The sequence below is a fragment of the Ciconia boyciana genome, chromosome 33 (genome assembly GCF_034638445.1).
Source record: "Ciconia boyciana chromosome 33, ASM3463844v1, whole genome shotgun sequence".
Lineage (NCBI taxonomy): Eukaryota > Metazoa > Chordata > Aves > Ciconiiformes > Ciconiidae > Ciconia > Ciconia boyciana.
The window spans coordinates 308,839-333,804 of NC_132966.1; the positions used below are offsets into that span (position 1 = coordinate 308,839).

Below are 24,966 nucleotides of genomic sequence, written 5' to 3' on the forward strand. Positions count from 1 at the left end.
CCAGTTGTCCCTAAGGGGTTTCTGGTTGTCCCCAGGGGCTTCCCAGTTGTCTGAGGGGCTCCCATGGGCTTTCCAGTTGCCACCAGGGGCTTCCCAGTTGCCCAGCGGTTCCCATGGCATTCCCAGTCGCCCCCAGGAGCTCTCCAGTTGCCCCAGGGGCTCCCACGGCATTCCCAGTTGCCCCCCAGTTGCCCCCCAGTCACCCCCAGGAGCTCCCCAGTTGCCCCAGCGGCTCCCACGGCATTCCCAGTTGCCCCCCAGTTGCCCCCCAGTCACCCCCAGGAGCTCCCCAGTTGCCCCAGGGGCTCCCACGGCATTCCCAGTCACCCCCAGGAGCTCCCCAGTTGCCCCAGCGGCTCCCACGGCATTCCCAGTTGCCCCCAGTCGCCCCCCAGTCGCCCCCAGAGGCTCCCCGGGGTCCCAGTGGCTCCCAGTCGCTCTCAGGGGTTCAGCCCCCCGGCGGCTCCCAGTGCCCCCAGTGCCCCCAGTGCCCACCTGGGCAGGTTGTAGAGCGGCGTCATGCGGAAGCAGGCGACGACGGCGCGGCGCCGCTGCTTGGAGAGCAGCTTGTGCCAGACGGCCTTCTTGGACTTGTAGGGGTGCTCCGTCTGGGGGGGCGTCACCTGGGCACCGCGACCCCCCAGCACCCCCAGCACCCCCAGCACCCCCAGCACCCCCAGCATCCCCCAGCACCCCCAGCACCCCCAGCATCCCCAGCATCCCCCAGCACCCCCAGCACCCCCAGCACCCCCAGCACCCCCAGCACCCCCAGCACCCCCAGCACCCACAGCACCCCACAGCACCCCCCAGCACCCCCCAGCACCCACAGCACCCCACAGCACCCCCAGCACCCCCAGCACCCCCAGCATCCCCAGCACCCCCAGCACCCCCAGCACCCCCCAGCACCCCCAGCACCCCCCAGCATCCCCCAGCACCCCCTCAGCACCCCCAGCACCCACAGCACCCCACAGCACCCCCTCAGCACCCCCAGCACCCCCAGCATCCCCCAGCACCCCCCAGCACCCCCCAGCATCCCCACAGCACCCCCCAGCATCCCCCAGCATCCCCCAGCACCCACAGCACCCCCCAGCACCCCCCAGCACCCCCAGCACCCCCGCATCCCCCAGCACCCCCAGCACCCCCAGCACCCCACAGCACCCCACAGCACCCCACAGCACCCCCCAGCACCCCCAGCACCCCCAGCATCCCCCAGCACCCCCTCAGCACCCCCAGCACCCCCAGCACCCCCAGCACCCCCCAGCATCCCCCAGCACCCCCAGCACCCCCAGCACCCCAGCATCCCCAGCACCCCCAGCACCCCCAGCATCCCCCAGCACCCCCAGCACCCCCAGCATCCCCCAGCATCCCCCAGCACCCCCAGCACCCCCAGCATCCCCAGCACCCCACAGCACCCCCCAGCATCCCCAGCACCCCCAGCACCCCCAGCATCCCCCAGCACCCCACAGCACCCCCAGCATCCCCCAGCACCCCCAGCACCCCCAGCATCCCCCAGCACCCCACAGCACCCCCCAGCATCCCCAGCACCCCCAGCACCCCCCAGCATCCCCCAGCACCCCCAGCACCCCCAGCATCCCCCAGCATCCCCCAGCACCCCCAGCACCCCCAGCATCCCCCAGCATCCCCCAGCACCCCCAGCACCCCCAGCATCCCCCAGCACCCCACAGCACCCCCAGCATCCCCAGCACCCCCAGCACCCCCCAGCACCCCCAGCACCCCCCAGCATCCCCAGCACCCCCAGCACCCCCAGCATCCCCCAGCACCCCACAGCACCCCAGCATCCCCAGCACCCCCAGCACCCCCAGCACCCCCAGCACCCCCAGCATCCCCCAGCACCCCACAGCACCCCCAGCACCCCCAGCACCCCCAGCATCCCCAGCACCCCACAGCACCCCCCAGCATCCCCCAGCACCCCCAGCACCCCCCAGCATCCCCCAGCACCCCCAGCACCCCACAGCACCCCCAGCATCCCCCAGCATCCCCCAGCATCCCCAGCACCCCCCAGCATCCCCCAGCACCCCCCAGCACCCCCCAGCATCCCCACAGCACCCCCAGCATCCCCCAGCACCCCCAGCACCCCCAGCATCCCCAGCACCCCCCAGCACCCCCAGCACCCCAGCACCCCCAGCACCCCACAGCACCCCACAGCACCCCCAGCATCCCCACAGCACCCCAGGGACCCCCAAGACTCTTGAGAACCCCAGGGGGTCCCTAAAGTACCCTGGCACCCCCAGAGCCCCCTGAGCCCCCAGGACCCCAACCCACTCGAGGCCATGGGGCACGGCCAATGTCCCTGCACCCCAGGGACCCCAAATTCCCTGGGACCCCCAGGACCCCGACCCGCTGGAGGTGGTAGAGTATGGCCGACACCTCCTGCACCCCAGGGACCCCAAATTCCCTGGGACCCCCAGGACCCCGACCTGCTCGAGGTGGTAGAGCACGGCCGACACCTCCTGCACCCCAGGGACCCCCAAATTCCCTGGGACCCCCCAGGACCCCCGACCTGCTCGAGGTGGTAGAGCACGGCCGACACCTCCTGCACCCTCCGGACGATCTTCTCGGGGCTGTCGGAGTCCTCGGCCTTGCCGGCCATCTCGCGGTACAGGGCCATCTGCCACCGCATGGAGGAGTTGTTCTCGCACTGGGGACACAGGGGACGCGGTGACCACGGGGACGTGGTGGGGCACATGGGGACCAGGGGGGTACAGGCACTGTGATGGCCACGGGGACATGGGGACCACAGGGATACGGGCACCACGATGACCATGGGGATGTGGGGACCACGGGGACGTGGGCACCACGATGACCATGGGGACCACAAGGACCATGGGGGGACATGGGCACCACAATGACCATGGGGACATGGGGGGACATGGGGATCACGGCACATGGGCACCACGATGACCACAGGGACATGGGCACCACGATGACCATGGGGACATGGGGACATGGTGGGGCACATGGGGACCATGGGGTTACGGGCACCACGATGACCATGGGGACCACAAGGACCATGGGGGGACATGGGGACCACGGGGATACGGGCATTGTGATGACCATGGGGACATGGGCACCACAGGGACATGGGCACCACGATGACCATGGGGACCACAAGGACCATGGGGGGACATGGGGACCACGGGGACATGGGCACCATGATGACCATGGGGACATGGGGATCACGGCACATGGGCACCACGATGACCATGGGGACATGGGGGGACATGGGGATCACGGCACATGGGCACCACGATGACCACAGGGACATGGGCACCACGATGACCATGGGGACATGGGGACATGGTGGGGCACATGGGGACCATGGGGATACGGGCACCACGATGACCATGGGGACCACAAGGACCATGGGGGGACATGGGGACCACGGGGATACGGGCATTGTGATGACCATGGGGACATGGGGACCACAGGGACATGGGCACCACGATGACCATGGGGACCACAAGGACCATGGGGACACATGGGGACCACGGGGACATGGGCACCACGATGACCATGGGGACAAGGGGACCACGGGGACCACAGAGACATGGTGGGGCACATGGGGACTGTGGGGATACAGGCACCATGGTGACGTGGGGACTTGGGGACACAGGAACCATGGGGGCACATGGTGGCCACAGGGATACAGGCACCACGATGACCATGGGGACATGGGGACCACAAGGACCATGGAGGCCATGGGGATACAGGCACCATGGGGACATGGGGACACGGGGACCACGGAGACACGGTGGGGCACCTGGGGACCGTGGGGATACAGGCATCACAAGGACATGGGGACGATGGGGACGCGGGGGGACACAGTGGGGACGGGCCACCTCACCTTGCCCTGCAGGTGCAGGTTGTTGTTGAGGAACTCCCGCACCTCTTCGTCCGTGTCCTTCTGCAGGGGGGGGGGGGACAGGACAGGGCCACGTCAGGGGCTGTCCCCAACCCCGGGGGCTGTCCCCAAAGCCACCACCCGTCCCACCCACCAGGGCGTAGCGGCTCTTGGCCAGGCTGATGAGCTCCTGGTCGGTGGGCGAGCACATGTTGAGGCCGATGGGCAGCATCTTCTTCAGGGTGGCGACGATGAGGGAGGTGTGGATGGAGTACCGGTCCCCTCGGCGCTTCTTCTTCGTCCGCTCCTGCTCCGAGCCACCCCCCTGCGGGGACAGGGACGGGGGCGTCAGGGCCACCACCCCAGGCCAAGGGTATGGGGGTGGCAGGGACGGGACCCAGATGTCACAGGGATGGGGACATCAGCACCAGGAGCCCTGTGCCACAGGGACGGGGACATCAGCGTCCCCCACGAGGATGGGGACATCAGGGCCAGGACCCCTGTGCCATGGGGACACCGCGGGGCCAGGGCCCCTGTGCCACAGCGTCTGGGGACATCAGGGACTGGGGACATCAGGGCCAGGACCCTGGTGCCACACAGCTCCAGAGGTGCCAGATGTGGCCCTGTGGGGCAGGACCCTGGATGGACTTGGGGGTCCCAGCCATGGTGGCCCCCCAGAACAGGACCCTGGATGGACTTGGGGGTCCCAGCCATGGTGGCCCCCCAGAACAGGACCCTGGATGGACTTGGGGGTCCCAGCCGTGGTGGCCCCCCAGAACAGGACCCTGGAGGGGTCTCGGGGGTCCCAGCCATGGTGCCCCCCAGAACAGGACCCTGGATGCACTTGGGGGTCCCAGCCATGGCGGCCCCTCAGAACAGGACCCTGGATGCACTTGGGGGTCCCAGCCATGGTGGCCCCCCAGAACAGGACCCTGGATGCACTTGGGGGTCCCAGCCATGGTGGCCCCCCAGAGCAGGACCCTGGATGCACTTGGGGGTCCCAGCCATGGTGGCCCCCCAGAACAGGACCCTGGATGCACTTGGGGGTCCCAGCCATGGTGGCCCCCCAGAGCAGGACCCTGGATGCACTTGGGGGTCCCAGCCGTGGTGGCCCCCCAGAACAGGACCCTGGAGGGGTCTCGGGGGTCCCAGCCATGGTGGCCCCCCAGAACAGGACCCTGGATGCACCTGGGGGTCCCAGCCATGGTGGCCCCCCAGAACAGGACCCTGGATGCACTTGGGGGTCCCAGCCATGGTGGCCCCCCAGAGCAGGACCCTGGATGCACTTGGGGGTCCCAGCCATGGTGGCCCCCCAGAGCAGGACCCTGGATGCACTTGGGGGTCCCAGCCGTGGTGGCCCCCCAGAACAGGACCCTGGAGGGGTCTCGGGGGTCCCAGCCATGGTGGCCCCCCAGAACAGGACCCTGGATGCACCTGGGGGTCCCAGCCATGGTGGCCCCCCAGAGCAGGACCCTGGATGCACTTGGGGGTCCCAGCCATGGTGCCCCCCAGAACAGGACCCTGGAGGGGTCTCGGGGGTCCCAGCCATGGTGCCCCCCAGAACAGGACCCTGGATGCACTTGGGGGTCCCAGCCATGGCGGCCCCTCAGAACAGGACCCTGGATGCACTTGGGGGTCCCAGCCATGGCGGCCCCCCAGAACAGGACCCTGGAGGGGTCTCGGGGGTCCCAGCCATGGTGGCCCCCCAGAACAGGACCCTGGATGCACTTGGGGGTCCCAGCCATGGCGGCCCCCCAGAACAGGACCCTGGAGGGGTCTCGGGGGTCCCAGCCGTGGTGGCCCCGAGGAGCAGGACCCCAGGGTGGGGGCCGGGGTCCCTGGGGCCCCCTCCCGAGCAGCGTGGCCCCGCTAACCTGGCCGTCTCCGGACTAGGTGCCAGCACCCGCAGCCAAGGGCAGGAGAGAAGAGACAGCGTTAGGGCCCCGTCCCCAGGTCCCTGGGGGCGGACGCGGGGGGCTCGGGGGCCCGGGTGGACGGGGAGGGTCGGAGACCCCGGATGAGGGGCGTTGGGGGGCAGGGAGTGGGGCAGGAGGGATGGAGATGCCTGAGCTGGGGGGTTGGGGAGGCTGGGAGATACCAGGTAGACTGGGGGAGGTTGGGGGTCCCAGGTGGGTTTTGGGGTGGTTTAGGGGTACAGGGGGTTGGGAGGGATGGAGATGCCCGGGTTTGGGTGGGTTTGGGGGTCCCAGGTGGGTTTTGGGGTGGTTTAGGGGTACCAGGGGGTTGGGAAGGATGGAGATGCCCGGGTTTGGGGGTCCCAGGCAGGTTTTGGGGTGGTTTAGGGGTACAGGGGGTTGGGAGGGATGGAGATGCCCAGGTTTGGGGAGATTCGGGGTCCCAGGTGGGTTTTGGGGTGGTTTGGGGTCCCAGGTGGGTTTTGGGGTGGTTTAGGGTACAGGGGGTTGGGAGGGATGGAGATGCCCGGGTTTGGGGGTCCCAGGTGGGTTTTGGGGTGGTTTAGGGGTACCAGGGGGTTGAGAGGGATGGAGATACCCAGGTTTGGGGAGATTTGGGGTCCCAGGCGGGTTTTGGGGTGGTTTGAGGGTACAGGGGGTTGGGAGGGATGGAGATGCCCGGGTTTGGGTGGGTTTGGGGTCCCAGGTGGGTTTTGGGGTGGTTTAGGGGTACCAGGGGGTTGGGAAGGATGGAGATGCCCGGGTTTGTGTGGGTTTGGGGGTCCCAGGCGGGTTTTGGGGTGGTTTAGGGGTACCAGGGGGTTGGGAGGGATGGAGATGCCCAGGTTTGGGGAGATTCGGGGGTCCCAGGCGGGTTTTGGGGTGGTTTAGGGGTACAGGGGGTTGGGAGGGATGGAGATGCCCAGGTTTGGGGAGATTCGGGGTCCCAGGTGGGTTTTGGGGTGGTTTGGGGTCCCAGGTGGGTTTTGGGGTGGTTTAGGGGTACCAGGGGTTGGGAGGGATGGAGATGCCTGGGTTTGGGTTTGGGGGTCCCAGGCGGGTTTTGGGGTGGTTTGAGGGTACAGGGGGGTTGCGAGGGATGGAGATGCCCGGGTTTGGGTGGGTTTGGGGGTCCCAGGTGGGTTTTGGGGTGGTTTGGGGCTCCCAGGCGGGTTTTGGGGTGGTTTAGGGGTACAGGGGGTTGGGGGCACCAGGGGGTTGGGAGGGATGGAGACCCCTGCACAAGCTGGGGACTGGGGGCACCGGGCAGACTTGGGGAGGGGTGGACACCCCCAGCCATGGGACTGGGGCGCCAGGCGGGTGGGGGGTGCGGGACGAGGGGGTCTGGGGGTGCCAGGCAGGAGGTCGGGGTGCGGCCGGGGGGTTGCGCTCCCCCCCACCTTGGCCATCTTGCTCTTGCTGTCGGCGGTGAGGAAGGACATGTTGTTGATCTCGTTCTGCACCACGAAGTTCTGCTCCTCACGCTTGAAGTTCTGCCGGGGGGGACACGGGGCTGAGCGACCCCCAGCCTGGGACCCCCCAGGTCCCCCGGACCCCCCAGCCCCCCCACCCCCCCCAGGCACCCCCTCCATGCACCACTGTCCCCTGTGTCCCCCCATGTCCCCCGTACCCCCCACTCACGTGGGACTTGGACCAGTAGATGAAGACCTCCCCGACCATGCGGAACAGCTCCTCCGCGTCCTCGTTGGGCTCCGTCAGCCACTTGGCCCTGCCGGTCCCATGGCCACCATCAGTGGGTCCCCATGGCCACCATCAGTGGGTCCCCAGGGCCACCATCGGTGTGTCCCCAGGGTCACCATCGTGGGTCACCATCACTGGGTCCCCATGGCCACCATTGCTGTGTCCCCAGGGTCACCATCAGTGGGTCCCCATGGCCACCATTGTGGGTCCCCATGGCCACCATCAGTGGGTCCCCAGGGTCACCATCAGTGGGTCCCCATGGCCACCATCAGTGGGTCCCCATGGCCACCATCGTGGGTCACCATCACTGGGTCCCCATGGCCACCATTGCTGTGTCCCCAGGGTCACCATCAGTGGGTCCCCATGGCCACCATTGTGGGTCCCCATGGCCACCATCAGTAGTTCCCCATGGCCACCATCAGTGGGTCCCCAGGGCCACCATCACTGGGTGCCCATGGCCACTATCAGTGGGTCCCCAGGGTCACCATCAGTGGGTCCCCATGGCCACCATCAGTGGGTCCCCAGGGTCACCATTGGCGTGTCCCCATGGCCACCATTGGTGGGTCCCCATGGCCACCATCAATGGGTCCCCATGGCCACCATCAGTGGGTCCCCAGGGTCACCATTGTGGGTCCCCATGGCCACCATCAGTAGTTCCCCATGGCCACCATCAGTGGGTCCCCAGGGTCACCATCAGTGGGTCTCCATGGCCACCATCAGTGGGTCCCCAGGGCCACCATCGGTGGGTCCCCAGGGTCACCATCAGTGGGTCCCCATGGCCACCATCGTGGGTCACCATCACTGGGTCCCCAGGGTCACCATCAGTGGGTCCCCATGGCCACCATTGCTGTGTCCCCAGGGTCACCATCAGTAGTTCCCCATGGCCACCATCAGTGGGTCCCCATGGCCACCATCGTGGGTCACCATCACTGGGTCCCCATGGCCACCATTGGTGTGTCCCCAGGGTCACCATCAGTGGGTCCCTATGGCCACCATCAGTGGGTCCCCAGGGTCACCATTGTGGGTCCCCATGGCCACCATCAGTAGTTCCCCATGGCCACCATCAGTGGGTCCCCAGGGTCACCATCAGTGGGTCTCCATGGCCACCATCAGTGGGTCCCCAGGGCCACCATCGGTGGGTCCCCAGGGCCACCATCAGTGGGTCTCCATGGCCACCATCAGTGGGTCCCCATGGCCACCATCAGGGGATGATGTCCATGCCCTCCCAATTTTGCCCCACACCTCCTCCTTGGCTGCACCACGGCTGGACCGCGGTTCCCAAGGGAGGCTCCTCAGCTTCCTCGCGTCCCCACGGCCACGTCCCCTGTCCCTCCTCACCGGCTGTTGTCCACGTAGCGGATGAGCAGGGGGTAGAGCGCGTAGAGGTCGCGGCAGAGGACGGAAAACTCGTCGCGGATGAGCAGCTCGGCGTCCTCCCCCTCCGCCTTGGCCTCCATGCGGAGCTGCTCCTCCTCGGCCACCACCTTGCCCGCCCGCTTCTTCAGCTTTTCCATGGTGGGGATGAAGTGGGAGCGCAGCAGCTCCGGCTTCGCCTTGCTGACGATGGGCTGGGCGAAGACTGCGGGGACGGGGCTGCAGATGGGGGATGCGCCCGGGGCCACCCGCACCTCTCCGGGACCACCCGGGGCCACCTGCACCATCCAGGGACCACCCGGGGCCACCTGCACCATCCAGGGACCCACCCAGGGCCACCAGCACCATCCTGGGACCTACCCAGGGCCACCAGCATCACCCTGGGACATACCCAGGGCCACCAGCATCATCCCTGGGACCACCCAGAGCCACTAGCATCATCTCAAGAACCTACCCAGGGCCACCAGCATGTGCCTGGGACCACCCAGGGCCACCAACATCATCCCTGGGACCACCCAGGGCCACCAGCATGTCCCTGGGACCACCCAGGGCCACCAGCATCATCCCTGGGACCACCCAGGGCCACCAGCATCATCTCAAGAACGTACCCAGGGCCACCAGCATGTCCCTGGGACCACCCAGGGCCACCAACATCATCCCTGGGACCACCCAGGGCCACCAGCATCATCTCAAGAACCTACCCAGGGCCACCAGCACGTCCCTGGGACCACCCAGGGCCACCAGCATCATCTCAAGAACCTACCCAGGGCCACCAGCACCCCCCTGGGACCACCCAGGGCCACCAACATCATCCCTGGGACCACCCAGGGCCACCAGCATCATCTCAAGAACCTACCCAGGGCCACCAGCATGTCCCTGGGACCACCCAGGGCCACCAACATCATCCCTGGGACCACCCAGGGCCACCAGCATCATCTCAAGAACGTACCCAGGGCCACCAGCATGTCCCTGGGACCACCCAGGGCCACCAGCATCATCTCAAGAACCTACCCAGGGCCACCAGCACCCCCCTGGGACCACCCAGGGCCACCAACATCATCCCTGGGACCACCCAGGGCCACCAGCATCATCTCAAGAACCTACCCAGGGCCACCAGCACCCCCCTGGGACCACCCAGGGCCACCAACATCATCCCTGGGACCACCCAGGGCCACCAGCATCATCTCAAGAACCTACCCAGGGCCACCAGCATGTCCCTGGGACCACCCAGGGCCACCAACATCATCCCTGGGACCACCCAGGGCCACCAGCATCATCTCAAGAACGTACCCAGGGCCACCAGCATGTCCCTGGGACCACCCAGGGCCACCAACATCATCCCTGGGACCACCCAGGGCCACCAGCATCATCTCAAAAACCTACCCAGGGCCACCAGCACGTCCCTGGGACCAACCAGGGCCACCAACATCATCCCTGGGACCACCCAGGGCCACCAGCATCATCTCAAGAACCTACCCAGGGCCACCAGCACCCCCCTGGGACCACCCAGGGCCACCAGCATCATCTCAAGAACCTACCCAGGGCCACCAGCACCCCCCTGGGACCACCCAGGGCCACCAACATCATCCCTGGGACCACCCAGGGCCACCAGCATCATCTCAAGAACGTACCCAGGGCCACCAGCACCCCCCTGGGACCACCCAGGGCCACCAACATCATCCCTGGGACCACCCAGGGCCACCAGCATCATCTCAAAAACCTACCCAGGGCCACCAGCACGTCCCTGGGACCACCCAGGGCCACCAGCATCATCTCAAGAACCTACCCAGGGCCACCAGCATCATCCCTGGGACCACCCAGGGCCACTAGCATCATCTCAAGAACCTACCCAGGGCCACCAGCACCCCCCTGGGACCACCCAGGGCCACCAGCATCATCTCAAGAACGTACCCAGGGCCACCAGCACCCCCCTGGGACCACCCAGGGCCACCAGCATCATCTCAAGAACCTACCCAGGGCCACCAGCATGTCCCTGGGACCACCCAGGGCCACCAGCATCATCTCAAGAACCTACCCAGGGCCACCAGCACCCCCCTGGGACCACCCAGGGCCACCAGCATCATCTCAAGAACCTACCCAGGGCCACCAGCACCCCCCTGGGACCACCCAGGGCCACCAGCATCATCTCAAGAACCTACCCAGGGCCACCAGCACCCCCCTGGGACCACCCAGGGCCACCAGCATCATCTCAAGAACCTACCCAGGGCCACCAGCACCCCCCTGGGACCACCCAGGGCCACCAGCATCATCTCAAGAACGTACCCAGGGCCACCAGCATGTCCCTGGGACCACCCAGGGCCACCAACATCATCCCTGGGACCACCCAGGGCCACCAGCATCATCTCCAAAACCTACCCAGGGCCACCAGCACCCCCCTGGGACCACCCAGGGCCACCAGCATCATCTCAAGAACGTACCCAGGGCCACCAGCATGTCCCTGGGACCACCCAGGGCCACCAGCATCATCTCAAGAACCTACCCAGGGCCACCAGCACCCCCCTGGGACCACCCAGGGCCACCAGCACCATCCCTGGACCACACATGGCCACCAGCACCATCCTGGGACCACTCAGGGCCACCAGCCCCACCCACGCCCCTCGCCCACCTGCCAGGCGCTTCATCCAGGAGGCCTCGTCGATGCCCAGGTTGTTGACCACGATGCGGAGGATGTTGCCCAGGAGGGCGTTGAGGTGCTGGCCGGTGACGGCGGTGGCCCAGGGTCCCTGGGGCAGGGTGTCGGGGCCGCGCTCCCACCACCGGGGCAGGTAGTTGCAGAGCATGGGGAGCGTCACCTCGATGACGTGGGGCATCTCGGTGTAGCGGGCCCCCGACTCCGCCAGCCCCCCGATGTCCCGCATCAGCCGGTCCAGGTCGGGGATGTCGGGGCACATCTCCTCCACCCGGCTGGGGAGCCCCAGGACTGCGGGGACACGGGGATGGCACCGGGCGGGGAGGCACCCCACGGCGAGGGGGGCGCCCCACAGCAAAGGGGGCACCCCACGGCGAGGGGATGGGGGGACCCCGAAGCAGGGAGAACTGGGGGGTGGGGGAGGGGCAATGGGGACGTGGCGGTGCCCCGAAGGTGGGGGTGAGTGAGGGGTCTTGGGGACGAGGGGGTGTCCCAGTGCTGGGGTGTATCAGGGTGCCCCGAAGGTGGGGAGATTTGGGGTGCCAGGGTGCCCCGGAGCTGGGGGGACAAGGGAGGGGGACAACGGAGATGTGGGGGACCCCAAAGTGGGGACAAGGGAGGGGGCAACGGAGATGTGGGGGGACCCCAAAGTGGGGACAAGGGAGGGGGGCAACGGAGATGTGGGGGGACCCCAAAGTGGGGACAAGGGAGGGGGACAACGGAGATGTGGGGGACCCCAAAGTGGGGACAAGGGAGGGGGCAACGGAGATGTGGGGGACCCCAAAGTGGGGACAAGGGAGGGGGGCAACGGAGATGTGGGGGGACCCCAAACCTTGTTGGGGGGCATGAGGGTACCCCAAAGGTGTTGGTAAGAGGGAGCACGGGGCACCCTAAAGCTGGGGACACGTGAGGGTCATCGGGGCTGGGGGGCCCAAAGTGGGGGCAAACAGGGCTGGTCCCGGAGGGGTGTGTGACAGGGGGACATGACGGGGGACACGATGGGGGACAGGGGGGACACGATGGCGGGACAGGGGGTCAGGGGGGACACGGGGGACACAGGGGGACACAGGGGTTGGGGGACGGGGGGACAGGGGGACATGGGGGACATGATGACAGGACAGGGGATCAGGGGGACGGGGGACGGGGGGACACGATGGCGGGACAGGGGGACACAGGGGGACACAATGGCGGGCCGGGGGTCAGGGGGATGGGGGACACGGGGGACACGATGGCGGGACAGGGGACTGGGGGGACACGATGATGGGACAGGGGGACACGGGGGACACGATGATGGGACAGGGGGACACGGGGGACACGATGGCAGGACAGGGGGTCAGGGGGGACACGATGATGGGACAGGGGGACGTGGCAGGACACGATGGCGGGAACAGGGGGTCAGGGGGACGTGGGGGACACGATGGCGGGCCGGGGGTCAGGGGGACACGATGATGGGACAGGGGGACGTGGGGACACGATGGCAGGACAGGGGGTCAGGGGGACGGGGGATGCAGGGGGACACGATGGTGGGACAGGGGGACAGGGGGAACACGATGGCGGGCCGGGGGTCAGGGGGCCGGGGGGACACGGGGACACATGATGGCGGGACAGGGGGTCAGGGGGGACACGATGATGGGACAGGGGGGACGTGGCAGGACACGATGGCGGGACAGGGGGGTCAGGGGGGGACGTGGGGGGACACGATGGCGGGCCGGGGGTCAGGGGGGCCGGGGACACGGGGACACATGATGGCGGGACAGGGGGGTCAGGGGGACGTGGGGACACGATGGCGGGACAGGGGGGACACGGGGGGACACGATGGCGGGACAGGGGGGTCAGGGGGGGACGTGGGGGGACACGATGGCGGGCCGGGGGTCAGGGGGCCGGGGGCCAGGGGCCGTGCCCCACTCACTGGCCCGCTCGCGGGGGGACTTGGTGCTGTAGACGGAGCAGGGGTTGAACTCGTTGAGCTGCGGCTCCAGGAAGGCCACGGGCATGGCGGCGGCCAGGCGGGCCAGGCACTCCCCCAGCGCCGGGCGCTGCCTGCGGGCGCGGGCGTGGGCTCAGCCCCACCCGCCGCGCCCCACGCGCCCCACGGGCACCCCGTGGTCTGCAGGGAGGGGGCTGCCGGAGGCGCGGGCACCCCGTGGGCGCCCCAGACCCGTGGGCGCCCCGTGGGCGTGGGCACCCCAGGGCCACCCCATGGGCACCCCGCATCCATGGGTACCCCACGGGAACAGGTACCCCAGGGCCACCCCAGATCCACGGGCACCCCACATCCATGGGTACCCCACGGGAACAGGTACCCCAGGGCCACCCCAGATCCACGGGCACCCCAGGGCCGCCCCATGGGCACCCCACATCCATGGGTACCCCACGGGCACGGGCACCCCACAGACACCCCACGGTCTGCAGGGATGGGGGTGCCAGGGGGCGTGGGCACCCCACGGCCACCCCATAAGCACCCCAGACCCACGGGCACCCCATGGGAACAGGTACCCCAGGGCCACCCCAGAGCCACGGGCACCCCATGGCCGCCCCATGGGCACCCCATGGCCACCCCATAAGCACCCCAGACCCACGGGCACCCCGTGGGAACAGGTACCCCAGGGCCACCCCAGAGCCACGGGTCCCCCATGGGCACCCCAAAGCCACGGGCACCCCACAAGCACCCCCAGCCCTGCAGGCAGAGGGGTTTGGGGGGACGCAGCCCCCCGGCCCCCCACCTCTCCACGTAGGGGTTCCTGGTGGTGCCCAGCGAGTAGATGCTGCACAGGATGCGGTAGCAGGAGACCTGGACGTCATCGACTGCGGGGACGGGGACGGTCAGGGTGTCCCCGACACCCAGGGGGTCCCTGCAATCCCAAACTGCCCCAGCACCCCCAGCCGGCCCCGGCCCCCCCACGTCCCTTGTCCCCAGAGTGTCCCCCGGTCCCCAGGGTCCCCCATCCCTGCCATCCCATCAACGTGCTGTCCTGTCCCCAAAGTGTCCCCTTGTCCCACCTCCCTGCTGAGCCCCATCCCAAACACGTCCCATGTCCCCAACGTGTCCCCATGTCCCTGCTGAGCCCCCATCCCCAATGTCTCCCCATGTCCCGCATCCCTCCCGAGCCCCTTGTCCCCACGTCCCCGTCCCCAACGTGTCCCCAATGTCTCTTCATGTCCCACCTCCCTGCTGAGCCCCATCCCAAACATGTCCCCATGTCCCCAACATGTCCCCACGTCCCTGCCCCTGCTGAGCCCCCATCCCCAATGTCTCCCCATGTCCCACGTCCCTGCTGAGCCCCCTCTCCCCAACGTGTCCCCATGTCCCTGCTGAGACCCCCAGCCCCAAGGTCTCCCTATGTCCCCTGTCCCCAACAAGTCCCCAGCGTGTCCCCACATCCCGCATCCCTGCCGAGCCCCGAGCCCCCAAAACGTCCCATCCCCAACACGTCCCCATGGTGTCCCCCTGTCCCCACGGGCTCACGGATGACGTCGTCCCCGAACTGATGCTGCGCCACGTGCTCGAAGAGGGAGGTGAGGACGGGCAGGAGGGCCACCGTCGTGTAGTTGATGTTCTGGGCCACCCCCTTCACCTGGGTGCGGCTCTGCGTCACCTTCCCCAGCTTGAGGTTCTCCACCATCTTCTCGATGTCCTCGGAGGCGCTCTCGAAGAAGGACCGCAGCCCCGCCTTGACGATCTCGGGGCCCGACTTCATCACCGTCCTGGAGGGGACACTCAGCACCGGCACGGCCACCGCCCCGGGGACACGCGTGGGCAGCGCTGGGGACGTGGGGCATGGCCACCGCCCCGGGGACGCGTGTGGGCAGCGCTGGGGACGTGGGGCATGGCCACCGCCCCGGGGACGCGCGTGGGCAGCGCTGGGGACGTGGGGCATGGCCACCGCCCCGGGACGCGCGTGGGCAGCGCTGGGGACGTGGGGCATGGCCACCGCCCGGGACGCGCGTGGGCAGCGCTGGGGACGTGGGGCATGGCCACCGCCCGGGACGCGCGTGGGCAGCGCTGGGGACGTGGGGCATGGCCACCGCCCCGGGGACGCGCGTGGGCAGCGCTGGGGACGTGGGGCATGGCCACCGCCCCGGGGACGCGCGTGGGCAGCGCTGGGGACGTGGGGCATGGCCACCGCCCCGGGGACGCGCGTGGGCAGCGCTGGGGACGTGGGGCATGGCCACCGCCCCGGGGACGCGCGTGGGCAGCGCTGGGGACGTGGGGCATGGCCACCGCCCCGGGGACGCGCGTGGGCAGCGCTGGGGACGTGGGGCATGGCCACCGCCCCGGGGACGCGCGTGGGCAGCGTTGGGGACGTGGGGCATGGCCACCGCCCCGGGGACGCGCGTGGGCAGCGCTGGGGACGTGGGGCATGGGGCATGGCCACCACCCCAGGGACATGTGGGCAGCACTGGGGACGCGGGGCATGGCCACCACCCCGGGGACACGGGGCACAGCCACCACCCTGGGGATGGGTGGGCAGTGTTGGGGACACAGAGCACGGCCACCACCCCGGCAGCATCGGGGACAGGGGACCATGGGGATGAGGGTGGCACTGGCGTGGCATCGGGTACTGGGGGACAGGGATGGCATCAGGGGAGCACTGGGACACTGCAAGGACAGGGATGGTGGCACCGGGACCCCGTGGGGACGGTGGGGACAAGGACAGCACCGTGGTGGCACCGGGACCCCGTGGGGATGGTGGGGACAAGGACAGCACCGTGGTGGCACCGGGATACCGTGGGGACGGTGGGGACAAGGACAGCACCGTGGTGGCACCGGGACCCCGTGGGGACGGTGGGGACAAGGACAGCACCGTGGTGGCACCGGGACCCCGTCCCACCTGGCATCCAGGGAGCGGGCGAGGATGTGCAGGCAGTTCACCACGGCCGGCGCGTCGGTCCCTGGGGACGGGGACGGGGCGGGGGTCAGGTGCCACCGGGACACCCGTCCCAACGCCCCCCGCCGCGGGGGTCCCCAGCCGTGTCCCCTTACCGAAGAGCGAGACGCGGTGGCGGACGAGCGCGGCCAGCTTGCAGAAGAGGCTGACGGGGGACGGGGGGGTCAGGGGGGTCCCCAAGACCCCCGGTGAGGGGACAGCGTGGACCCCGCGTCCCCTCGGCCAGGGGACGGGGTGCAGGGGGACCCCCGGAGCCCCCCGAGAGCAGGGGGTGGCATTGGGTGTCCCCGATGCCCAAGGGGCTGGGGGTCCGGGCACCCCGTGTCTGGGGGTCCAGGGATACAGGGGTCCGGGCACCCCATGTCCAGGGGTCTGGGTGCCCCGTGTCTGGGGGTCTGGGGGTCCGGGGGTCCGAGGGTCTGGGGGTCTGGGGATCCGGGCACTCCGTGTCTGGGGGTCTGGGGTCCGGGGGTCCGAGGGTCTGGGGTCTGGGGATCCGGGGGTCTGGGCACTCCGTGTCTGGGGTCTGGGTGCCCCGTGAGCGGGGTCCGGGGTCTGGGCACCCCGTGTCTGGGGGTCTGGGGGTCCGAGGGTCTGGGGGGTCTGGGCACCCCGTGTCTGGGGGGCTGGGGATCTGGGGGTCTGGGCACCCCGTGTCTGGGGGTCCGGGTGCCCCGTGAGTGGGGGTCCAGGGGTCCAGGCACCCCGTGTCTGGGGGTCTGGGGGCCTGGGGTCTGAGGGTCTGGGGGGTCTGGGCAACCCGTGAGCAGGGGGTCCAGGGGTCTGGGCACCCCATGCCCAGGGGTCCGGGCACCCTGTGGGTGGGGGTCCAGGGGTCTGGGCACCCCGTGTCTGGGGGTCTGGGGATCCGGGGGTCTGGGGGGGTCTGGGGGTCTGGGCACCCCGTGTCTGGGGGTCTGAGGGTCTGGGGGGGTCCGGGGGTCTGGGCACCCTGTGTCTGGCGGTCTGGGCGCCCTGTGAGCGGGGGGTCCAGGGGTCTGGGCACCCCATGTCCAGGGGTCCGGGCACCCTGTGGGTGGGGGTCCAGGCGTCTGGGCACCCCGTGTCTGGGGGTCCAGGGATCCGGGGGTCTGGGCACCCCGTGTCTGGGGGTCCGGGGGCGCGGGGTCCCCCACCTGGTGATCATCTCCTTCTCCTTGTTGGAGGCGTGCCCGCCGCTGCCCAGCACCTTGGCCGGGGTGGAGAGGAAGTAGAGGCAGTGGTTGTGGAAGTACTGGTTGATGAGGGGCAGCAGGATCTGGGGGGACAGGGGGGTCAGGGGGCGCCCCCCATAAGGAACGCTCCGGCACCCCCCACACCCCATAGGGGCCCCCCAACACCCCCAACCACCCCATAGGGGACCCCAAACGCCCCCAGACACCCCACAGGGGACCCTGAGGACCTTCTGAGGAGCAGCTCAGCACCCTATGGGGACCCCAAGGACCCACACACCATGTGCACCCCATAGGGACCCCATACACCCCATAGGGGACCCGAAACAGCCCATAGGGACCCCGAACACCCCAAATACCCCATAGGGGACCCCAAACACCCCAAAATACCCCATAGGGGACCCCAAGGACCCTTTATGGGGACCCCAAGGACCCACACACCATGTGCACCCCATAGGGACCCCATACACCCCATAGGGGACCCCAAACACCCCATAGGGACCCCGAACACCCCCAAATACCCCATAGGGGACCCCAAACACCCCAAAATACCCCATAGGGGACCCCAAGGACCCTTTAAGGGGACCCCAAGGACCCACACACCATGTGCACCCCATAGGGACCCCATACACCCCATAGGGACCCCGAACACCCCCAAATACCCCATAGGGGACCCCAAACACCCCAAAATACCCCATAGGGGACCCCAAGGACCAGCTCAACACCCTGTGGGGACCCCAAGGACCCTTTAAGGGGACCCCAAGGACCCACACACCATGTGCACCCCATAGGGACCCCATACACCCCATAGGGGACCCCAAACACCCCATAGGGACCCCGAACACCCCCAAATACCCCATAGGGGACCCCAAACACCCCAAAATACCCCATAGGGGACCCCAAGGACCAGCTCAACACCCTGTGGGGACCCCAAGGACCCTTTAAGGGGACCCCAAGGACCCACACACCATGTGCACCCCATAGGGGCCCCACACCCCATAGGGACCCCGAACACCCCCAAATCCCCATAGGGGACCCCAAACACCCCAAAATACCCCATAGGGGACCCCGAGGACCTTCTAAGGAACAGCTCAACACCCTATAGGGGCCCCCCAACACCCCATAGGGGCCCCCCAACAGCCCGTTGTCTGTCTTCCTGGGGTGGGGGGGCCGATGGGGTGTCTGTGCCGAAGCCGCCCTGCCCCCCCCATCGCTGGGCCCCCCCATTTTGGGTTCTCCACCCCCCCCTCCACTTTGGGGTCCCTCTGACCTTGGCGAAGAACTTGATCTCCTGCTCGTGGGGGGATTTCTCCACCCGCCCGCTGCTCACCACCGCCTCTGGGGGGGGCAGGCAGTCAGGGGGGCCGCACCGGGGTGCACGGGGACAAGGAGTCGGGGGTCGCAGGGAACCCCGAGGGGTCTGGGGCAGCACTGGGGGGGCCCAGGGGTTGCAGGGGCACTTGGAGGGTCTCAGGGAGTTCAAGGGGTCTCAAGAGGTCAGAGGGGCTCTCAAGGGGTCCAAAGGGGGTCTCAAGAGGTTCAAGATGGTCTCAAGGGGTCCAAAGGGGGTCTCAAGAGGTTCAAGGGGGTCTCAAGGGGTCCAAGGGGCTCTCAAGGGGTCCAAAGGGGGTCTCAAGAAGTTCAAGGGGGTCTTAAGAGGTTCAAGGGGGTCTCAAGACATCCAAGGGGGTCTCAAGGGGTTCAAGATGGTCTCAAGGGGTTCAAGGGGGGTCTCAAGGTGTCCAAGGGGGTTTCAAGGGGTCCAAAGGAGGTCTCAAGGAGTCCAAGGGGGACTCAAGACATCCAAGGGGGTCTCAAGAGGTTCAAGGGGGTCTCAAGTGGTCCAAGGGGGTCTCAAGAGGTTCAAGGGCGGTCTCACGGTGTCCAAAGGGGTCTCAAGGGGTTCAAGGGGGTCTCAAGAGGTCAAAGGGGGTCTCACAGGGTCCCAAGGTGTTCTCAAGGGGTCCAAGGGGGGTCTCAAGAGGTTCAAGGGTGGTCTCAAGGGGTCCAAGGGGGTCTCAAGAGGTTCAAGGGGGTCTCAAGGGGTCCCAAGGGGTTCTCAAGAGGTTCAAGGGGGTCTCAAGGGGGTCTCGAGGCATCCAAGGGGGTCTCAAGGGAGCACCAGAAAGGTCCGAGGAGGCTCTGGGGGGGTTCCAGGGACGGAGGGGGGGTCCCAAGGGGTCGGGGGTCCCACGGGGCCTGGGGGTGCCGGGGCGCACCCAGGTGGGCGATGAACTCCTGGGAGATGTCCATCCACTTGAGCAGCTGCTGCAGGAAGCCGTAGGCGAAGCGCTTCTCGATGGAGGAGGTGTCCAGCTCCATGTCCTTCAGCCCCCTGCAGCGGGGCGTCAGCGGGGCGCCGGGGGGCCACACCCCCCATCCTCCCCCCCCAGACCCCCCAAAACCCCAACCAGGCCCCCGCACCCCAACCCCCCCAAGACCCCCATCTCCAAGGACCCCAACCCTGCTGCCGCCCCAAAGCCCCCCAGCACCCTCCAGCCCCCTCTCCCTGCACCCACCCCTCCCGAGACCACCCAGCTCCCTCCGCCCCCGGGGGCCCGGGTGCCCCCGGGACCCCCACCCACCGGGTGACGGCGTAGCCGTTGAGCTGCAGGAACTTGAGGAGCTCCTGCGCCTTCTCGCGGTCCCGCGCCTTCTCCTTGGCCGTCAGCGTGTCGTAGGGCACGAGCAGGGGGTGCGAGCCCCCCCCTGGGACCCCCGTCAGCACCCAGGGGTGGGGGGAGAGGGGCCCCCATGGGTGGTGCGGGGGCAGAGGAGCAGCCATGGAGGGATGGAGGAGGGGAGGAGCACCCATGGGTGGGGGGGGGGGAGAGGAGCAGCCATGGAGGGATGGAGGAGGGGAGGAGCACCCATGGGTGGTGCGGGGGAGAGGAGCACCCATGGGGGATGGAGGAGGAGAAGAGCACCCATGGGTGGTGCGGGGGAGAGGAGCACCCATGGGGGATGGAGGAGGGGAGGAGCACCCATGGGTGGTGTGGGGAGAGGAGCACCCATGGGAGATGCAGGGGGAGAGGAGCACCCATGGGGGATGGAGGAGGGGAGGAGCACCCATGGGTGGTGCGGGGGGAGAGGAGCACCCATGGAGGGATGGAGGAGGGGAGGAGCACCCATGGGTGATGCAGGGGGAGAGGAGCACCCATGGGGGATGGAGGAGGAGAAGAGCACCCATGGGTGGTGCGGGGGGAGAGGAGCACCCATGGGGGATGGAGGAGGGGAGGAGCACCCATGGGTGGTGTGGGGGGAGAGGAGCACCCATGGGAGATGCAGGGGGAGAGGAGCACCCATGGGAGATGCAGGGGGAGAGGAGCACCCATGGGAGATGCAGGGGGAGAGGAGCACCCATGGGTGGTGCAGGGGGAGAGGAGCACCCATAGGGGATGGAGGAGGGGAGGAGCACCCATGGGTGGTGCGGGGGGAGAGGAGCACCCATGGGGGATGGAGGAGGAGGAGCACCCATGGGTGGTGTGGGGAGAGGAGCACCCATGGGGATGGAGGAGGGGAGGAGCACCCATGGGTGGTGTGGGGAGAGGAGCACCCATGGGAGATGCAGGGAGAGGAGCACCCATGGGAGATGCAGGGGAGAGGAGGGAGAGGAGCACCCATGGGTGGTGCAGGGGAGAGGAGCACCCATGGGGATGGAGGAGGAGGAGGAGCACCCACGGGTGGTGTGGGGGGAGAGGAGCACCCATGGGGGATGGAGGAGGGGAGGAGCACCCATGGGTGGTGCGGGGGGAGAGGAGCACCCATGGGGGATGGAGGAGGAGAAGAGCACCCATGGGTGGTGCGGGGGAGAGGAGCACCCATGGGGGATGCAGGGGAGAGGAGCACCCATAGGGGATGGAGGAGGGGAGGAGCACCCATGGGTGGTGCGGGGGGAGAGGAGCACCCATGGGGGATGGAGGAGGGGAGGAGCACCCATGGGTGGTGTGGGGGGAGAGGAGCACCCATGGGGGATGGAGGAGGGGAGCAGCACCCATGGGAGATGCAGGGGGAGAGGAGCACCCATGGGAGCAGCACTCGTGGGGGATGCAGGAGGGAGCAGCACCCGTGGGGGGTGCAGGGAGAAGGACAATCCCCGGGGGGCAGCACCCATGGGTGCGCAGGGCAGATTCGCAGGGGCGGGGGACGCGGGGCCGCTCACCCTTGGCCTCCAGCTCCTGCTTCTTCTTGCGTCCCCAGGTGTTGTGGTAGTTCTCCGCCAGCTGCTCCGCCATGGCCTGGGGGACAGGGCGAGGTGGGGGGTCCAGGGCGGGGGGGGGACACGGGGGGGACACGCGGGGGGGACACGCGGGGGCACCCACCTGCAGCTCCCGGGACAGCGTCACCCCCGAGAGGTCCACGGGCTGGGGGCTGTAGCCATGGCTGGGGTCGTAGGTGGCCTGGGGGGGACACGGCAGCGTAAGGGGGACCGTGGGGAAGGGGCAACCCCACGGACCCCCAGGGCTTGGGGTGCTCCTTCACCGCCCCATGGACCCCCAGGGCTTGGGGTGCTCCTTCCCCGCCCCATGGACCCCACGGACCCCCAGGGTTTGGGGTGCTCCTTCACCGCCCCATGGACCCCACAGACCCCCAGGGCTTGGGGTGCTCCTTCACCACCCCATAGACTCTTGGGTGATTGGGGTGCTCCTTCACCACCCCATGGACCCCACGGACCCCCAGGGTTTGGGGTGCTCCTTCACCGCCCCATGGACCCCACAGACCCCCAGGGTTTGGGGTGCTCCTTCACCGCCCCATGGACCCCACGGACCCCCAGGGTTTGGGGTGCTCCTTCACCACCCCATAGACTCTTGGGTGATTGGGGTGCTCCTTCACCACCCCATGGACCCCCGGCTGATTGGGGTGCTCCTTCACCACCCCATGGACCCCCAGGGCTTGGGGTGCTCCTTCACCACCCCATGGACCCCACAGACCCCCAGGGTTTGGGGTGCTCCTTCACCACCCCATGGACCCCACGGACCCCCAGGGTTTGGGGTGCTCCTTCACCGCCCCATGGACCCCACGGACCCCCAGGGTTTGGGGTGCTCCTTCACCGCCCCATGGACCCCACAGACCCCCAGGGTTTGGGGTGCTCCTTCACCACCCCATAGACTCTTGGGTGATTGGGGTGCTCCTTCACCACCCCATGGACCCCACGGACCCCCAGGGTTTGGGGTGCTCCTTCACCGCCCCATGGACCCCCAGGGTTTGGGGTGCTCCTTCCCCACCCCATGGACCCCCAGGGCTTGGGGTGCTCCTTCACCACCCCATAGGCTCTTGGGTGGTTGGGGTGCTCCTTCCACCACCCCATGGACCCCACAGACCCCCAGGGTTTGGGGTGCTCCTTCACCACCCCATGGACCCCCGGCTGATTGGGGTGCTCCTTCACCACCCCACGGACCCCCAGGGTTTGGGGTGCTCCTTCACCACCCCATGGACCCCCGGCTGATTGGGGCGCTCCTTCACCACCCCATGGACTCCCAGGGTTTGGGGTGCTCCTTCACCACCCCATAGACCCCCGGGTGATTGGGGTGCTCCTTCACCACCCCATGGACCCCATCAGCACCCAGGGGTTCTCGGGGGGGGGACACCCCAGTGTCCGGGCCCCACCTGGGCAGACTGGGAGATCTTGCGGGTCTTCTTCTTCTCCACCTTGTCCTCCTCGCCCTCGCGGGCCTTCTCCACCATCCACTCCCAGGCCAGCATGGCCTTCAGGGACTCCTTGATGGGCCACCGGTAGATCTCCTTGTCCTGGGGGGCAGACGTGGGGCTCAGGGGGTGCCCTTGGGCGCCCCCCAGCATGGCCCCCCCCATGGCCTGGGAGGCCGAGGAAGGTCAGGGGGTCTAGGTGGGGCCGAGGGGCCTGGAGAGAGCCAGGAAATAAATGGGGTTTGGGGGAGTCCAGGTTTCGGGGGCCTGGATGGGGCTGGGGTGTTCCAGATGAGGTCAGAGAACTGGGCTGGAGGGGCAGATTGGGTTGGGGGATCTCGATGGGGTTGGGGATCTCGATGGGGTTGGGGATCTCGATGGGGTTGGGGGATCTCGATTGGGTTGACGGAGATGGATGGGGTTGAAGGATCTCGACGGGGTTGGGGGGATCTCAGTGGGGTTGAGGGGATCTCGATGGGGTTGAGGGGATGGATGGGGTTGAAGGATCTTGATGGGGTTGAAGGATCTCGATGGGGTTGGGGGATCTCAACGGGGTTGAGGGGATCTCGATGGGGTTGGGGGATCTCGATGGGGTTGAGGGGATCTCGATGGGCTTGGGGGATCTCAGTGGGGTTGGGGGATCTCGATGAGGGTGAGGGGATGGATGGGGTTGAAGGATCTTGATGGGGTTGAGGGGAAGGGTGGGGTTGGGGGATCTCAACGGGGTTGAGGGGATCTCGATGGGGTTGAGGGGATCTCGACGGGGTTGGGGGGATCTCAGTGGGGTTGGGGGATCTCGATGAGGGTGAGGGGATGGATGGGGTTGAAGGATCTTGATGGGGTTGAGGGGGAAGGGTGGGGTTGGGGGATCTCAATGGGGTTGATGGGGATCTCGATGGGGTTGAGGGGATCTCGATGGGGTTGGGGGATCTCAATGGGGTTGATGGGGATCTCGATGGGGTTGAGGGATCTCGATGGGGTTGGGGATCTCGATGGGGTTGGGGATCTCGATGGGGTTGGGGGATCTCGATGGGGTTGACGGAGATGGATGGGGTTGAAGGATCTTGATGGGGCTGAGGGGGAAGGATGGGGTTGAGGGGATCTCGATGGGGTTGAGGGGATCTTGATGGGGTTGAAGGATCTTGATGGGGTTGGGGGATCTCAATGGGGTTGAGGGGATCTCGATGGGGTTGAGGGATCTTGATGGGGTTGGGGGGATCTCAGTGGGGTTGGGGATCTCGATGAGGGTGAGGGATGGATGGGGTTGAAGGATCTTGATGGGGTTGAGGGGGAAGGGTGGGGTTGGGGGATCTCAATGGGGTTGATGGGGATCTCGATGGGGTTGGGGGATCTCAACGGGGTTGAGGGGATCTCAGTGGGGTTGGGGGATCTTGATGAGGGTGAGGGGATGGATGGGGTTGAAGGATCTTGATGGGGTTGAGGGGGAAGGGTGGGGTTGGGGGATCTCAATGGGGTTGATGGGGATCTCAATGGGGTTGGGGATCTCGATGGGGTTGAGGGGATCTCGATGGGGTTGGGGGATCTTGATGAGGGTGAGGGGATGGATGGGGTTGAAGGATCTTGATGGGGCTGAGGGGGACAGATGGGGTTGAGGGGATCTCGATGGGGTTGAGGGGATCTCGATGGGCTGGGGGGATCTTGATGAGGGTGAGGGGATGGATGGCATTGAAGGATCTTGATGGGGCTGAGAGGGACAGATGGGGTTGAGGGGATCTCGATGGGGTTGAGGGGATCT

At 68.0% G+C, this 24,966-nt stretch overlaps 1 protein-coding gene and 1 pseudogene across 1 annotated transcript in view; one reads left to right on the top strand and one right to left on the bottom strand.

Moving 5' to 3' along the window:
- RYR1 (ryanodine receptor 1) overlaps nt 1-24,966 on the bottom strand; it is a 128,129-nt gene that overhangs the window by 27,176 nt on the left and 75,987 nt on the right. The window contains 21 exon segments of the mRNA XM_072848771.1: nt 496-608; nt 2,522-2,659; nt 3,866-3,925; nt 4,017-4,187; nt 5,737-5,751; nt 7,179-7,271; nt 7,420-7,507; nt 8,818-9,058; nt 11,480-11,794; nt 13,413-13,543; nt 14,227-14,308; nt 14,970-15,208; nt 16,336-16,396; nt 16,488-16,537; nt 17,529-17,650; nt 18,835-18,902; nt 19,784-19,899; nt 20,150-20,273; nt 21,727-21,802; nt 21,887-21,964; nt 23,172-23,312. Coding sequence (XP_072704872.1) covers nt 496-608; nt 2,522-2,659; nt 3,866-3,925; nt 4,017-4,187; nt 5,737-5,751; nt 7,179-7,271; nt 7,420-7,507; nt 8,818-9,058; nt 11,480-11,794; nt 13,413-13,543; nt 14,227-14,308; nt 14,970-15,208; nt 16,336-16,396; nt 16,488-16,537; nt 17,529-17,650; nt 18,835-18,902; nt 19,784-19,899; nt 20,150-20,273; nt 21,727-21,802; nt 21,887-21,964; nt 23,172-23,312 — 2,522 coding nt within the window.
- Nucleotides 24,028-24,823, top strand: LOC140645457 (uncharacterized; annotated as a pseudogene).